At 39.2% G+C, this 17,408-nt stretch overlaps 1 protein-coding gene across 1 annotated transcript in view; it reads right to left on the bottom strand.

Moving 5' to 3' along the window:
- The window catches only part of MATN2 (matrilin 2), a 75,372-nt gene that overhangs the window by 47,996 nt on the left and 9,968 nt on the right, over positions 1–17,408 (bottom strand). Inside the window, exon 3 of the mRNA XM_082329915.1 lies at positions 3,134–3,703. Coding sequence (XP_082186041.1) covers positions 3,134–3,703 — 570 coding nt within the window. The remainder of the gene's footprint in view (positions 1–3,133; positions 3,704–17,408) is intronic.

Consider the following 17,408-nt stretch of genomic DNA (forward strand, 5'->3'; position numbering starts at 1 on the left):
ATACTCATTTCAGTAGTTTAAGAGTCAGAAAATCTTACCATATACTAATGCTATAGAATGTGAATCTATAGAACATTACTACAAAAACAGTCAGTCCTCCGATACCAAAAGAACATAAGGTTGCAAAACAGAGTACTAAAAAATGAAAAAAAAAAAAAAAAAAAAAAAGGCAAAAAAAAAGCATTGAATGATAGGTGTCTCAGTAACTCAGTCCCTTCTGAGAATATATTGTTACCACCTGTTACCAATCTTCCAATATACTATCACATAAAATTTTTTCCAAAGTGTCTCTGTCGCACCCATTTCAAAGTCAGTGGTACTCTGGTCATCAGTCAGATTTCTGCGGTGAAGGAGGCAGCTGTCTGTATGATTTTTGCACTCTCATTTGTTGCAGGATGTGTTTGGTGGACACAGCCAGGGACTGAAGTAATAGAAAGGGTGATCTCATAGTTAAGGAATTTGAATGTGAGCCTTGTGAATTAGACTTTATCTCTGTCTATCACAGGGTCCTTATTTGACTTTGGGCAAGCCAATAATATCAGTATCTTCAAGCAAGCATCAACCTTCACACTGTATGTGTTCAGCTAGAGACACCTGAATCTGGATTTGCAAGAATGCAGGGCTCTCAGCTGCAAGTGAAGGCTGTAGAGCTGTGACTGGTATGTTTTATTAGTCTAAAAATGCTAAATGCCCCAGAAAATCAGACCAGGAATTGCACTGAGTCAAATATTTAAAGTTAGTGGGCGATGTTGACAGTCTTAACCCTGTTTCTGTGCCTCTGCTCCTCCAATGTAAAATGGGGATGATACCACTATCTACTTTACAGGAGAATAATAAAGACTTTATTTGCTCCTGACTGCTCCATCCCAACTTCCGTCTTTCTCACTCTTCTTCTCTTCAATCTCCACCTCCTTTCCTGGATCCTGTCCCCATTTCCATTTCTCTTCTGAGTTTTCAACTCTTGTCTCACTCCTCATGCCTCCGATTTTCCAGTATACTGTTTGCTTCTCTTTTACCTTGCTGACTGGTAATAAGAGGAGGCCTCTGGGATCCCCTGGCTTCAACTGCTGTTTCTGACACCCCCAAATCTTTGGCAGCCAAAGGCAGCAACTGTAGAGAAAGTCTGACTTGGCAGAGGATGGAGCACAGTCAGTTTATACGGATTCTTCTGAGAATATCGCTGCTAGGCACTGAGTAATCTCTGCCATCCATAGGTAAACAGTGGTTAGTTTGGCTTAGTTTTTATTTTCCCCACAGAGCTTCATCACTTGGCCAGGTTCTTCTCTTATCTTCGCAGGAACCAGGAAGACACACTCCCACAGATACAAGGGCAATCCAGACACAAGGACAGCTCAGGTGCCAAGGTCTTTTCCCACAGCACGAAGTCCAGCAGACTGCATACCAGGAGACTTGACCAGAGGGGTGCCTTCAATTGCTCTAGCAAAGAAACAAGGTGTCCAGATGTTCGATTCAGCTACAATGACATTGCGTCTGGGTCCACACTGGGGAGGACTTTAAAAAACTAACCACATTTCCCGGGAGGAATGTAGGTGTTCTAGGAAGCAGAGGCTATGGATGCTTAGATTGCTCTCTTGAAATTCAGCAAGCTGAATGCTGCTTCACAGCCCAGACTTAATAAAATAGTAAGGATCCTATCTGCAATTTAGTCCCTTAAATTGAAATCCATAAGAATCTAACAGCTTAAATTCTCTGTTGCATCTGTATCTCGGTTTTTAAGTGCGTTTTTGGATCTCACCTTCAATTCCTGACACAGCAAATGTGTGGAGGCATTCCCTGAGAAAAGGAGGCAGCAGCAATCCTTGTCACCTCCATACTCCTCCATCTGCAGGGGGGGTGGTTTTATTGAGGACCACATGTATTTGGATTAAAAGTGAGCTATAAATCTCTAATACATTTACTGGCCACTGTCTAGTCAGAAAAAAAAATGAATAAGTGGTATTTGTACTGGATTTGTTTCTAAAATGCAATTAAAAAAATCCAATAAGATGAAGTTTTGAAGCATTTGCTGTTCACTCCATTTAAACTCTCAATCCATGTTTAGTTTACTCTTTCTTGGTTTTCAAATGTATCTTTACTATGCCAGCTAATAATACGGCAAGGAAGAAACAGGAAAAATCTATTATCTGATGAATGTCTGTGATGGTGTTTTGTGCTGATGCAGTTCAGCTGGAGCCCTGTTGCTCTTTGAAACAATTCTGGAAAAGATCAAGTAAGGAAAATTCTCCAGACTATCCTCACAATAAGCCTCCGTTCTTTTCTGGCAAAAGCATCCCTAGAGATGAGCGAGCATTCAATTTCACCATGCATTCTTTTTCTGGACTCTGCTGAAAATGCCTCAGCTTAATGCCAAATCTGTACGAAGATCTTTCATACTTACCTCAGGAAAAACTAAAGAAGAAAATTATATTAAGTACACAGATTGGAATAAAATGAATTATGTATGCCATGATATTTGTAAGAGGTAATTTCTTATCAGGGAATTACAGATGGAAGCGATTTCTCTGTTGTAAATTAATACCTATTAAAATATTATTTCCTTTATTGTACGAATTATCACTGTAATGGCTTTTCCTAACTTTCTGTATTTAAAATGGATGGAATAAAAACATTACCATGTCTCTGCGTCTCACTTCCAGTCACAAAGCATGCACAGAGATAACTGTTTGCATAGAATTAACATGTAAGCTTTGGAAGAGGAATCCATGAACTCCATAGAGTGTTTTAAATAACCAAAAGACTGTATATCAGTTTGAATTTTCAGTACTAAGGGAGATCACATTTAAAATCAATAGATGAAACAACTTATCTAATATTCAGATAGCAGAGGGTTGTAAATTTATTGCTGTTATGCAATGAACAGGAAAATCATGATATGTGTGTTTGCCTCACTGCTTATGACCACTAGGAATTAGATCACATTTTATGGCACTTAGCAGTAGAATTAGTTTTTCCCCATATGTATGACTGCTGTTCTGAATGTTGTCTGGCTCGTCTCCCTTTTTTTCAATATTCTAACAGGTTCCATGTAAAAAAAAAGCTTAATTCTAATGCATTTTTTTTTTCTGTGTTTTACTTTCACCTATGCATTCAAATCTATAGATAAAAACCTTACCACAAAGTTTGGTCTGGAAGACAGAGGTCAGCGTTTCAATCTGACTGAAATTAGCAACCAGAAACACATGTTCTTCATGTGGTTCACTCCCAATGGACTTCAGCGTGTTCATATCTACTCTTCCCACTCCAACGGCAAAAATCAAGATTCCTGAGTTACGTGCTTTAGTGGCAATTTCTGCCACTGGATCCTGAGGTCTCCCATCCGTCACTATCATGATAATTTGAGGCACATTCTGCTTTAGAGGCCGAGCTCCTTCTGACTCTGAAAATGCAATGTTCATTGCATATTGGATAGCCAGTCCAGTCATGGTGCCAGTTGCCAGGTGCATCATCCTCTTCACGGCTCTTTCGATATCCTGCTTCCTCCTGAAAGTCTTCAGCGAAAATTCATGTTTGACTGTGCTGCCATACTGAATCAGACCTACACGGGTGGCATCAGGACCGATGTCCAGAAACTGCAAGATGGTTAAAATGAACTCCTTCACTTTTTCAAAGTCGTAAGGACGTACGCTGCGAGAGCTGTCAATGATGAAGACAAGGTCCAGACGTTTGTTTTTGCAAGTATTTTCTGGAAGGCAAAATGCAAACAAAAATGCTTTACAAGAATTTCAAAATACAAATAGGTTCAGGTTGACCTGAAGTCTCAAACCTGCTGTCTAAACACAGTGACAAGTGCTGGGAAAATACAGGAAAAATAGGAGATGCTAGAACTAAGGCTACTTGGGCAATATAAATTTAGCCTCCAGTAAATAACAAAAGCTGCCTGTTACATTATCAGTATATATATATGTATTTTTTTTTGTGAGATCAGTGCCCAGAGTGGCTAATAGCAGTGGAATGGGTAGATACTTGTGCCGTACCCTGTTTTGTCACTGTTGTTGAGATTTTGACCTCATACCCCGTACAGGATGGAAACCCCCTCTGAATTACATAGTTACTACTTCAGTGGGCTGCACTGTGATGCTTTTTGTAGTAGTGCCTGAGAATTTAGAAATCTAACACTCCAATGAGGCAGGGTGGTATCAGTCCTCCATTACAAACAGAGAAAACAGAACACAAAGAAATTCAGGTCAAAAGCATCTGTTAATTGCAGTGACTGATACGAGACGTGAAGGGAGTGAGTTTTCAGGGAACTTGGCATTAAGCAGCACTTTGCATGTACAAAGTACAGCTCTCAATGAAGTCAACTGCAGCTGTGAGTGCTCAGCACTTCTGCAAATCAAACCCAGTGATTTCAAACGCATCCTGAACGGCCATCTGGGAAAAGTCTCGTCTATTGGACTAGCTCACCATCACACAGAAATTCTGTGGCTGCATCAGAGAGAAAATCCTGTTGTCTACAGTGGCACTTAACTTGGCCAAAAGAGCACTCATACACTTCCTGAAGTCTTCTATTTCACCCATCAGCAGTCTTTTTTTCCCCAAGAGCCACTAAAGCAGAAATCCCACAGAGTATGTCTATATCTGACAATTGCACAGGCGGGCAGGCCAAGCTATCATGGATAACAGCAGAAGTGAAGGCTGGCTCCCTTCTGGGCATGCTACAAGCTTTCTGGGATCCTGGGTACATCCTCTGGCTTCTGCTCAGCATCCTTCTTTTTTGAAAGAATGTCAGACATATGCATGAGTTTCATGACGAGAATGGATAGGGACTGACCATTCACAGAAAGCCAGCACACGGCAGGCGTAAGGCAAGCAGGGGGAGGTGAGCCACGAGCCTTGCCACAGAAGGCAGCATATGGCAGAAGATTAAAAGGACTTCAAAGGGCTTAATGGGATGCTGGTAAAGAGAAATCAGCTGAGGTTTAGTATTTACATTAAAGAGCCCTCCAGATTAGGAAATCCCTGAGCCACAAAAGCATGGCAGTTGGGGGAATACCTGCAGGTAGTATTGTCTTGCCCTTAAACTTTTTCATACGCATCCAACTTTTGACTGCTGCCAGAGACAGGACACTGGGTTAGATAGACCTATGGCTTCAATCAGTGTGTCTGCTCATGTTCTTAAATTCTTGTGGCTATGAATAAACCTGTGAGGTCGCTAGTTGCCTGTTTGTCTGCCTGGCTTGAAAGATTAAAGGTGGCAAGGATGGTCATCAAACTGCAGTGGTGTCCTCATCTTACTAAGATACCCCTAATCAGTAATCTTCCTTATTGCCCAACCCAATTCAATTCCCAGTTCACTCTCATCCATCTTGTGCACTGAATGAGGCAAATGCTCGGTGGAATAGTATTTGACTGCATAATTAAAGGTCATGTCATACTGCACAAGTACAAGTGGGCCAATCAAAGATTCAACTGGAAAAACATCTGTCTGTAGGCAAGCCTTTACATGAGTTCACTTGTGACTGCTGATGAATGCTAATCATGTACTTCTGCCAAGGCAAGGGGTGAGAAAGATGCTTGTTTTCACTTCTTAACTCAGAGGCCTCTTTCACAGATTACCAAGAACATTTGTGGGCATAGAATAAAAATGCTCTTTGATGACAATAAAAATGACTGCCTGGATTTATTCATGTGCAGTCTACAGTATGGCTTTATTCATAAGCGTAGGAATATGCTTGGGTTGCTTATTCGTTCAAAATCAGAGGATGCTGAATGCAAGCCAAATTGAGCAGAAACAAAATTCCAGTTCTAATGGGTTACAGATATTCTGACATATTAACTATTTTTCACCTTATTATCTTAGTGGCATATCTAATTATTAATTATTTTTACTAATATAACATGAAATATTCCAGCACAGTTGTAATACAAAGATAACACTAAAATACTATTTGTGGGAGCAGAGCGAGGGGAAAGAAAGATAATTACAGAAAAAAGGCTAAGAATACATGTGTGTATATGAGGGGAAGGGCAGAGAAGGGAGAAGGTTAAAATGACTGCTATTTTATTTCCCTTAAAAGAAGTTAAAACTAGAGACATGGTGTTGAATCCTTTTAATTTGAATATAAAGATTTGGATCCCAGTCTGAAGAGACTTGGTTATGTATTTTGAAGTCAGGCATGAACCTCGATGGGAAAAAACCTGGATGGCATTAGTGGATAGTACTACCAGAAACACACCCCATTGTGCTAAATTACTTAAGAAAAATCTATCAGTCTGAATTTAATACAGTATATTTCAAAACTACTGTCACTAGCAAAATTCTATGTATAGAAACACCAAAAATTTCCAAATTAAAATGTATTTAAAATCTTTGCCTTCTGACTTGGTGGGAATTTTTAATAACCTTGTAATTATTAAAGTAGATTTAGCTGAGATGGGCTCCATGAAAAATAAAATGTAACTCTTTTACTAAGCAAATCTCCAGCTGGGTGGTATTTTGAGGAGTGGCAGTCAGTAATGACTAACAGATCTGAACACTCATCCCCTCAGATAAACTTTCAGTGATACCTTTTTAGCAGTTGCGTGCTTTTGCACTTGCCCTGTAAACTATAACCTCTTCCTCTTACCAGCTCTCATTTTAAACAGGGAACTTTCTCACAACTTTGACAAACATCCTCGTACCCAAAAGTAATTCCCTTCAGGTCTTCTTATGAAAAGTGACATACTCATTGAAAAGAGCTACTCATCCATAAACCTAAGTTCTAAGTCAGCAGAGGTTTTGTATTGCCAACACAAAAGTTAAACCCTCAGTGTGAGTTGTATTATGCAAAGGCAAGGCCAGGAAAGTCAAGACAAGGACAGGCAAGGCAAGGGAAGGAAAGGTGAAGTCAATAGTAAGTATGTTCTCCTCCTCCACTCAATATCCAGTTTGTCTGTAAATGACAGTTACAGCGATGCCACCTTTGCAGAATTAACAATGCAAGGAAATTTCAGTTCTACTTGGAAGAATCCAGCTGGGATTCAATTACGAAGAGATACATAAAACAAAGCTTAAAAGAATATTTCATGTTGAGCATCTTAATTTCCTCTAAAGCTGAAAATTCTATTAAATTATTTTCTCTGATCTCTGCAAGTTTCCTTCTACTCCTTTCTCAAAGCAAATTATGCTCAGGCCTGAACCCCTACTTTCGCTTTGACGAAGCTCACGCTGCTTTGACTTTGCTCACCCACCCAGGGTCTCTGTCTGAGAGTGTTTGTACCCTCTCAGCTTATTTCTAACTAATGCTATATTGCCTTAATATAACTAAAGCAGCACCAGGGAGTTTTCCTGGGCCATGGAATTTACTCTTCTAGGCTGTTAAATCATTAGAACAGTTCCTGGTATTGTTTCTCCTAGGATAATGAACATTTTCTCAAACAATCCTCAGGCATGATATGGGAAGTAGCAAGAGCCAGGGACCCATCCTAATAAGCAATGTGTATGCAACCAGTCTGTAAGCTCAGGGTATTTAGCAGTACAGAAGCAGCCTGCTTTATATTGCTGGTCGCAGTGCCAGAGAGCAGTCTAAGATACAAGCTAAGCTCAGAAGCCAGCTGGCCTGCATCCACAGTATTAAACTCACCTTCCCGCTAAAATAGAGTGGCTGTATGCAAGCTGCCTACTGGGAATAATCCCTGTCCCCCTGCAGCCTCTGAATCACACACGGGGATTGCTTGGGAGTGCTAATCACTGTGGGCCAGAGACAGCTCCAGCAATTTAACAGCAACAATAATGTTGGAGTCCCAATCCCAAGAATATCTCCAGGCACTGTTTAATTTCCTCAAACATTTCCATTTTGGGATATTCAAACTGAACACATTCAAAGGACCCAAGTTTTAGACAGTGATTTTTCAAAAGTTTTTGCAAGTCAGCTCCCTTGAAAAGACTGACTGTTTAAAAATGAGTTATTTATTTTCTGTTGTTGTCCTACATTTTTATGACCCCTTAATACTTTTTTTTTAATCTAGATATTACTTATTTGGTTATGTAGGTCTTTATCCTAATACATGAGAATGGATAAATGTTAAAGAAGGCCATTGCTGTATGCAAAGCAAAAGGAGGTTAGCTCAACTTGGTAAATACTACAGCAACGTTAAGACATTGAAAAAGTAATTTATAACAAGTAAATACTAGTTCCATGAAGATGTTTGTTATAGAGTAAGACAATTTAAGCAAAAAGGAAGGATGAGATCAGTTAAGAAAAAATGAGATCATAGAAAAATTATTGCCTGAGCAGGGAATGCATTAATGGCAATTTTAAGACTCAATATATTCTGTTTCTTAGCTCACTCCACAGTAATGTATATACAGAAAATTACATGTCCTGTGACATTGCCAGCAATAACACCAGGTTTATTTTTAGATTTTATCTTTGAGTAACCGAACAAAAGTCTTCACTCAGAACTACATAAAAGAGGAGAAAACTATTCTCCCAGCTAGCACATTATAAAACTTTTTCCTAAATTTTTCTTCTTTCCTTGCCATTTTATTATTTCATTTTCCCTCTAGCCCTCAACCTTACTTGCCTCTCTTTTCTTTGCAACTTCTTTCTTTATAAATCTTGGTATAACTCCTACCAAATTTGTTTCAAAACGTATGAACTTGCTGGGTGTCAAATATTTGTTCTTAAAAGTCCAGAATTCTGGTTTTCCCTAGCTAAGTATACAGCCAGAAAGACTGGGTTTGACAAGTTCTCAGATATTTCCAAAAGATTTCTCAGTTCATCAAGAAGGTTTAATCTTCTTGCCATACAGTCATAAAAGAATACTCAAATTTGCAATTCATTCATAAATATACTAAGAGCAGAACGCTCTGATGGGAAGAAAGACCTATCTATGTACGACCTACATGCACCCTCTAGGAAACTGCAGTAGCTTCATTTGCAAAGATCAAGCATGAAGTACATAGTGGTTAATGTAACGTTGTTCCCGTTTGGAAAACACATTTTGTGGTTGTTGCCAAGAGTAAATGAGAATAGTAGTAATTCCAAGCACTTCTTGGCTCTAGGGAGACTTTTTGTGTAAGTTAACTTCCACCCCTTTTCTTTTTTCTCATTTTAATTCAAAGAAGTGCAAAGGATGGTATGGTGTATTTCAGATATCATCATACCTAGTTCCTGAAGTAAACATTAGAAACTTCTCAGTACCCCTTTCCTGGCATGCATACATGCTGCACTCAGTTCTGCAGGTGACTCCACCTCTGGGACAGACCCTGGGCCCAAGACCTGCCCCCGTACTCCCTGGCCCCATCCCTGCTCAGAGCCTTTCCCCAAACTCACAGGCCTCTGGCCCTAACCCAAAGATTCATCATGAGTTTGGCAGCTCACTCATTCCTCCTTACAAATTTCTTCATCTGGGAACACTCTCACACTCTCACACTGCAACAGTGCAACACAGCCTCCAGACATTTCGTTATTGCCTCTGACAAAATCTTTTCTGAAATTCCAAAATTTCTGGGAGAACTGTACAGCAGTAGGCTCTTGTCCACAGATTTCCATTTCCTTCTACATGCAAATGCTTCATTGTCAGTCACTGCAGGACGGTCCATTACCTTGTTCTCATTTCACCTCACTATTTCTATTCCTTCCCTGTCATCCTTTCCAAAATAACAAGGTCATTATTAATATAAAGTCTCTCAGTTCCAGAGTCCCGAAACTGACTCCTAGTATTTCTCCATTTCTTCATGAGACTGCTGCTGTCTCTGGCATGAAGCTAAAGTATGGTGTAGGGGTACTCTCAAGTTTCTTAGTTCTTTTTGCATATTTCAGCTGTTCTGAGATGGAAACTACTGGGTTTCCTGACAGGAGTCAAACCTTCTTTCACGGTCAGGAGGACCAGGGAGTGGGTTGCCTTCCCTTGCAGGCAGGGGAACACCTGGATAGAGGGATGAAGCATCCTGATATCCCCATGCCAGTCCCGGCAGCATCAACACCTACCCACTGCTTCCTGACAGAAGCAAATGTTACATGCCCTCAGCTGAGCATAGCTCACACCCAGGAGAGAGGAGGAAGTAATTTTCTGAGCCCTGATGGAGAAGCCTTGTAGTACACACAGATAATGCTACTTTGACCAGTTCCCACAGACAGCCTGGAGGTATTTATTCTGCCTGCGACTCTGTCTTTTCCTGCACACATTGGTAAAACAACAAATCACAACCAACACAAAAAAAGGTGATTGTATGGGGAAGATGATCTTCGTATCTTTCTCCTTGAAGATCTGAAACTCCTATCTTTCCTGAACTATTTGGGGTGCTGTTGGAAGGACACAGAAATTATTAGAGAAGGAACAGATAGAGCAAGTAAGTAATTGTTAGTAGCAGCATAGAAAATTCAGTGAAAAAATGTGACCTTAATGAGTTTGTGCTTTTCTGCTTTCAGGACATTAGCTTAACGTTTTAACAACTCTTATCCATACTTCTTTTTAAAGTCACCCATGCCTTTGTTTACGGGGAAAGCTGTTAGCAACCTCAACATTACTCATTGATCAGCTGACCTGAAACCACATATTTCTATCCATTGGTAACGGTCTAAGTATTAGACTCTTCTCCAGAAGAGTTTCATTAACAGCGCCATGGGATAGTGCCATATACCATTTCCCCTTGCCCCCAAAAATATGTGGGACATCATGCCCACTGGCAAACCATTAGTTCTACCACTTCAGCAGTAAGCAGTACTTATTTAAGTACTTATTTAAGTAGACGGTGTCTTCTAGCTTCCAAAGCAATTTAAAGGCACGTTGTCTTCATTCACAATAGTGTCTCATTACCCACTCATGCCTATAAAATGAAATGTTCCTTAAGTTATACAAATGTTGTTTCAAGGATTTTCAAGTTAATTTTGCACATATGTGCTTTTTTTAATTATTAAGCTAAAGCACTCACAATGAAGGCAAACACACCACATTTTTGAACATTCAGTGTTCTTTCTTTTGGCCTGATCTTCCTTCGAGACAAAATACATAGAGGAGGCTTTGAGCTCTTTGAGAATATACACATAAAAACGGTTTGTAATTTTACTCAGTCAATTATTGTCAAGGCAAACTCTTTTTCAAACAGAAATGGTATTTCACCGTAATTTGTGGGGGTTGTAACAAACAATTTCAGAAATACAAAGAGCATTTGCAGTTTAGTACGTGACTCATCTTTTTCTGTAGCAGCAGATATTCTTTCCTACTTGTGGAAAACTTACAAATCACTTTTTTAAAAAAAAGGAAAAGGAAAAGAGGAAAAGAAAAAAAAAAGGAGGGGGGACATAAAAGAAGAAAAGGAGAGGAGAGGAGAGGAGAGGAGAGGAGAGGAGAGGAGAGGAGAGGAGAGGAGAGGAGAGGAGAGGAGAGGAGAGGAGAGGAGAGGAGAGGAGAGGAGAGGAGAGGAGAGGAGAGGAGAGGAGAGGAGAGAAGAGAAGAGAAGAGAAGAGAAGAGAAGAGAAGAGAAGAGAAGAGAAGAGAAGAGAAGAGAAGAGAAGAGAAGAGAAGAGAAGAGAAGAGAAGAGAAGAGAAGAGAAGAGAGGAAGGAGGGAAAAGAAGAGGCTTTGCTAGAGGAAATACTTACACATTAAAGAAATACAAGAAAAATTCTTGTGCTGCTAGAAATAGAGCTATATCCCATATAATATTAATTACTGAATTGCCCTTTAAGCGGCTTAAAAGTGTATGCTATTTTGATACATGACTTGAAAATCAATAATGAATGCTAAATATGACAGTTGGCAAGCATAATGTTGTTATGTGGTTAAAAATTGCTAACACAGACCAAATCCAAATTTTCTGATCTCCATGATAACTGGCTGCAGATGAGTGTACTCAGAATATGACACAAATCCCTGGGGTCTGTCATGGTCCCAGCTAGCCCTCATGGCTCATTATTTGGGCCTGCTTAAGAGATAACAGCTTCTGCAGGGAACAACTGGCCAGGCAGGTATACGATCTTCGTTCAGATCTCGCCTTCTCAGACTCCAGGACCCCTGTTAGGGCCTGGGAGGCACAGCCTCAGCACAAGCCAGGCTATCAAGCCTCAGAGCCACAGAGAGAGGGTCTCCCACTGCAAACAAAACCAGAAACCTTAAAGAGCGGGGTGGTCTGAGCAAGTGCAACCTTCCTGCTACTGTTTTAGACCCCAGCCAGGTAGATAATGGACAACAGCTATTGCAGGGGAGAGGCCAACAGCTGAGAGATTAAGGTGAAACCTGAAATTTCAAGACTTGGCATAAAGTCCACAGGAGACCTCTCCGCTATTGGGACAATCACTACTGGGAAGCAAAGCAGGCAATTGCTAATATTGCCTTGAGCCACAATGATTGTAAGATGTACCTCCACACCTCAGAAGGAAGAAACGGGTGATTTCACAGACTGTAAAATGCTTTGCTCTCTCTCTTTCCAAATATAACACGTGTCTATTCATATGGCAATTTAATGTTTTGATTAGAGAGAGTCTAAATTGATATGTATTTGATTACCTTGTATCCTTATAAAAGTTTGGTTAGGATTTTGCTTATATTTTAACTAAATATGTGATAATTCAGAAGATGTAATTTGCAGCCTCTTCCTACCTCTATGTACTACCTGGACTAGTTTTGATCTCCCCAAATACTATACCAGCATAGTATGTCAAACACATGATGTGGTTATCATGACACAATTCTGACTTCAATTGCAATGCAGACTTCAGTTACAATGAGTCTACTTAACATGTCTGAGGAAAAAAAAACTTGGCAGGATTGCATTTATGTGAAGAAATAACACATACATGCATACGCTGAGGCTGTGAATTAGTTTCTTCCAGCAGTTACCATCCCATGGTTGTTTAGCAGTCCACATTAGCAGGATTTAGAGATCTCTGGCCAGCTCTTAGCACATAAATGTACAATGAATTCAATGAAAACTAAACAGAAATCTTATCTGCATTCCACAGAAGCATCATGGACTGGACTCACTTTTGTCACATATTTTCCCCTCTAATTTGCAGTTAAAATTTAACCCAGAATGGTTAACCTGATAATGTTCTTGAATCCGAAAGTTACAAACACACAAGTTTAAAACTGGGTTGTATATAAGAATGTTTGGAATAATTTTAACTGACTGTAGCAAGTAATTCATAAATTTAGTGAGCACTCTGTGTACTTCATATTACTTCCCTCCATATTATTAGTGGAATCATATATATACAACCAAGAGATAAATCATTATATATTTTGTTGCAAAATATAATTTAACACAGACAGGGTCATTTGTGTTTAGCAGCAGTTTCTACTGAACAGGAGCCAAGTACATTTCCTTCTGGGCCTCCTTTCCCCTCTCTGTTTCAATTTTGTGCAGTATCAGTTAATCTCTTGTAGTTTCTTTCTTCTGGCATCATGTAGTATCTAAAGGAATGCCCCCTAAGTTAGCTTTTCTCCTCACTTAAACAGTTATTTTCAAAAACAGGTAGGTGCCTATTTTATATTCCTAAGGAACAGAAGGAATGTTATTGCTTAGAATATTATTCTACAGCTTATTCAATTATTCCCATGCATCCAATTCAGAGCTCTCCAAAGAAACATGCCCATGTGACATGAAATACACGCCCAGTTTACAAGAGAGTTCACCAAGAAAAAAAAAAACAACACAAAGACCTGTGTTTTTTCCACAATGTTGAAATTTTGCTTTGCTTTGTTTTATAATAAATGATTAAGCCGCAGTAGGGCCTAAGTCCCAAATCTGCTCCACCAAAAAAACCCACAACATCAAAACACCAAAAAAAGCTACATCTTCCAAGGACTGGGCACGTGTTGCTTCTGAACATGGATCCTGCTGAAAGGTGCTGTGGGCCTCTGACCATGGCCTTGAAATCACAGTATGGAAATCACCACCCTGGACAACTGACACTGCTCTTCATCGGCCTGTTTAGGTGCAGAAGTCCACTTCAGTTATATTTGAAGGGAAGTAGCTAATGTGACAGACATAATTTTATCTTTAAAACCATGTAGCCAAGTATATTTCCATTACTGCTTTTCTTTAGTATCCAGAAAGCAATGCTAAGCTGGCAAACTGTGCTTTCAGCGATCTGTGTGTAATCTAACAAAGCAGCTGTGCTCAGCAGGAACAATGATTTTGTCAGAGCGCTAAGTAAAAACTTTTCAGAGCTCTGATAAAGCCTTTAAAAGAGAAGATTCTAAAACAGAAGATTAATCTCCTTTAAGGAATCAGGATAAGGCCAAAGATCCAATACTCAGGATCAAATTACTGATGAGGAGAAAGACAAGGCAAAACTTAGTTCATATGTCACGTAAGGGGAAGAGGTAATCGCCCTCTGCTACAGGAGAGACAAATGGACCACCCTATTTCTTTCTGTTATTTCACAAGATCTTGCAGGACTATGGAAATGATCCTTTAACACATAAATACACCTACATTAAAACAGTATTTCCCACCAATCTAATACAAATTCTGTTATTATGAGAAAAACATGTATATTTTCTATCTCTAAAGCAACGACACATGTTCTACAACTAATATGCTGCAAGAAAGATTTAAGAAAATGTTAACAAATTTAATCAAATTGGCACAATTGACAAGTTTGAAATACTTTGAAGTTTGATTCAGTGTTTAAAGAAAGAAAAACCTGCAAAGCAGTTTGGCTGTCAAGGGCCACATAGAGAGAGTTCCAAACACTTTATATCCAATCGATCCTTGCACAAAAGATTTCATATCTTTAATAGAAATTATTAGCTATAGCAACAATAATTTGAAATGATAGCTTATTATTATTATTATTATTATAGTTAAAACTGTACTAATATAAGGTTTCAGAAGGAATGAAGTATGTCTTTTCTGTTTCTCTTATCCCCAGTCTTTCTGCTAAACCTCAATATGTGTTGTTTTAATTTGGCAGATCTTTGCATCACTTATTGTTGTTTAAAATTATTATTTCTATAGCTAATAATTCTACTAATACAAAGCTATTAGCCCTAACAAGACAATTAAGAAATCTATGAAGTATTAGTGCATAGCTGCAGAAAAATTAAATCCTCCTAAAGCTGGATCCCAAAGTGCTTTTATCTCTATGTGGACAATCCCACAGGATTTTTCGTCCATTCCATTTTGCTTATTTATCTTGACAGTTTCCTGGGGCAAGGACTTTTACTTCTGTACATGGACACTACTAGTATTTTACCATTAAATAGTTAGCACAGCAGTACACTTTTGTTTTAAAAATTGGTAAAATTAAGAAAAAAGGAATAAAATTATTTTAATGCTACTAATATTTACATAGCATAATCCTTCATTTTAGTCCTAAAAACATAGAGACCTCCACCCCCCAAAAAAAAAAACAACCTGAACTTTTATTACTTTTCCAGGTATCCGTTGGATCTTTGCAGCTATATTGCTCACTTCTGCCTGCCAACCAAGTCTTTCCACAACAGCAGCAATTGTCATCACCACCGCTATTTATAATATACGCATTATATAGAATGGGACAGCTTCTAATCCCTGTTAAATTGCTGTAATTCTGGAGCGATTTTATTAAGTCAATAGACTTCATGTCACTGAGATCATGGTTTGGCCCCGTTCTTTCTCATGTCATTTAAGGAACACTACAGGTTTCCAGCAGAGTGGCATGCATTTTACACAGTCTGTTCTTTACAGAGAGGCACGTTTTAACCATGCCACTGTTTATATGCGCTGCTGAATTTGAAGCAGGTGACCTAATTTATTATAACAGAATGCAAGGCCCAAGAGTGTGACTCCAAACTGCCACGTACTTTTATGGGCTGGACCAGAGAATGTCCCAAGTTTCTTGCATCATTTAATGTCTTGAAAAGGTTCTTTCAGCCACAGATGCCAGAATTGTTTGCATCCTGCACATGCCAAACTGAACAGGGATCCAGAATTTTCCAAAAGCAGGGACCACAAATCGCTTGGCTTTTGAAAGAAGAAAGGAATAATTTAATCTATACATTTTGATTTATATTGAGTGCTAATTCTTTTGATATATTTTCCACTATTTAAAATAAGAAAAAAAGGCTATAAAAGCAATGTAAACAATCACAGGGAAAAAAGGCAAGCTGAGAAACATGACACCTTTTAGTTTCTCCACGTAATACCTTGCTATTGTGTTCATTTTCTAGAGAGACAGGTAGTTTATTTCTTAAAGTAATAAGCTCACTTAGGGTATTTCCTGGGGACCCTAAAATATTTGGGAGGGGCTGCTATTTAATCACATTTTAGAATTTAGGCTTTTAGAAAGTTTGAGAGGCTTGTTGAGTAAGGTGTGAATGTGGGTATTTCTCTTTGCTGTTCCACATCCATATTTTTTGATGGACTAGATTTCCAGAACTGTGGTTTTCAGCCTTCAGTTGTAGAACCCCAAGTGTCTCAAGACTGCACCTATTAGTTTTGAGAAAGATGAATAAGAAAGAGAAATCTGTTGTCATTTGGCTTAAATTTTTTTCTATAGGAATTGAAAAACAATGGTTTTAATTTAACGAAGGACAGATTGTGAGTGGTACTTCATGGAATTTTACATATTTAAAGGACTACGCTTTGTTTGGAGAAGAGTTTCACTGATAAAACTCAGTGCTCCCCTCTCTGTCACCCGTTCTCCCATGGGTGCCTTTGTTTCTTCTTTGTTCCCAATACATCTTCTAGAAGACATTTCACATTCGCCATGTTCACCTAGGTTAGGTCACCTTTATGGGGAGGCAGGCCACTTAACATCTCCCAGTGGCTGGAGAGAGATACCTGACACTGGTGATGTGTATCATGAATCCCTAATGACGGGCCATGTCCAAAGCCCCATCCATGCTGTGTTTGTATAACCTGACAACTACTTTAAACAATGAGCAAAAGAAAATTATTCTAAGCCATGAACTGTTAGCAGGTGAAAAAGTTGACCAGCACACTGCTTGATGATGTACAAGCAATGATCAACAAGAGAGAGATGAATCTTAATGTTTTAAAATATGACAGATACAAGCTACAACTGCTAGATCCTGTCCTCAGATTTTTGTCAAAAGGGGAAAAATGAGCTACTCATTATAAATAAAATTAACCTGACAAAAGGGAGGGATTAACATAAAGTAATTTAATGACAAGCCTCATTTCAATAGCCACTGATTTCCATTCAATCATCATTATGCACAGCACATACACCTAGACAGCTAAAACTTGCTGTCATGGTAAAAGGCAGCTTTGACAGAACCTCCATGGACCAATATGTATTTTCTCTAAACAGTGAAAATAAGGTCTTTTTTCCAAGACAACAATCCTGTAGCAAATATTTATTTCATACCACTTACACAAAGTGCTGCTGCCTCCACCAGAGCCTCACTGGCCCCATCTCCTGATGGCAACCTCCGTGGGGAACATGGCTGACAGCACATGGTTAGCGGAGTTGGCTCATTGTGAGTATCAGGCAGGAGACTGAAGCAGCA

Source organism: Platalea leucorodia (genome assembly GCF_965183815.1).
Source record: "Platalea leucorodia genome assembly, chromosome: 1".
NCBI classification, from domain to species: Eukaryota; Metazoa; Chordata; class Aves; order Pelecaniformes; family Threskiornithidae; genus Platalea; species Platalea leucorodia.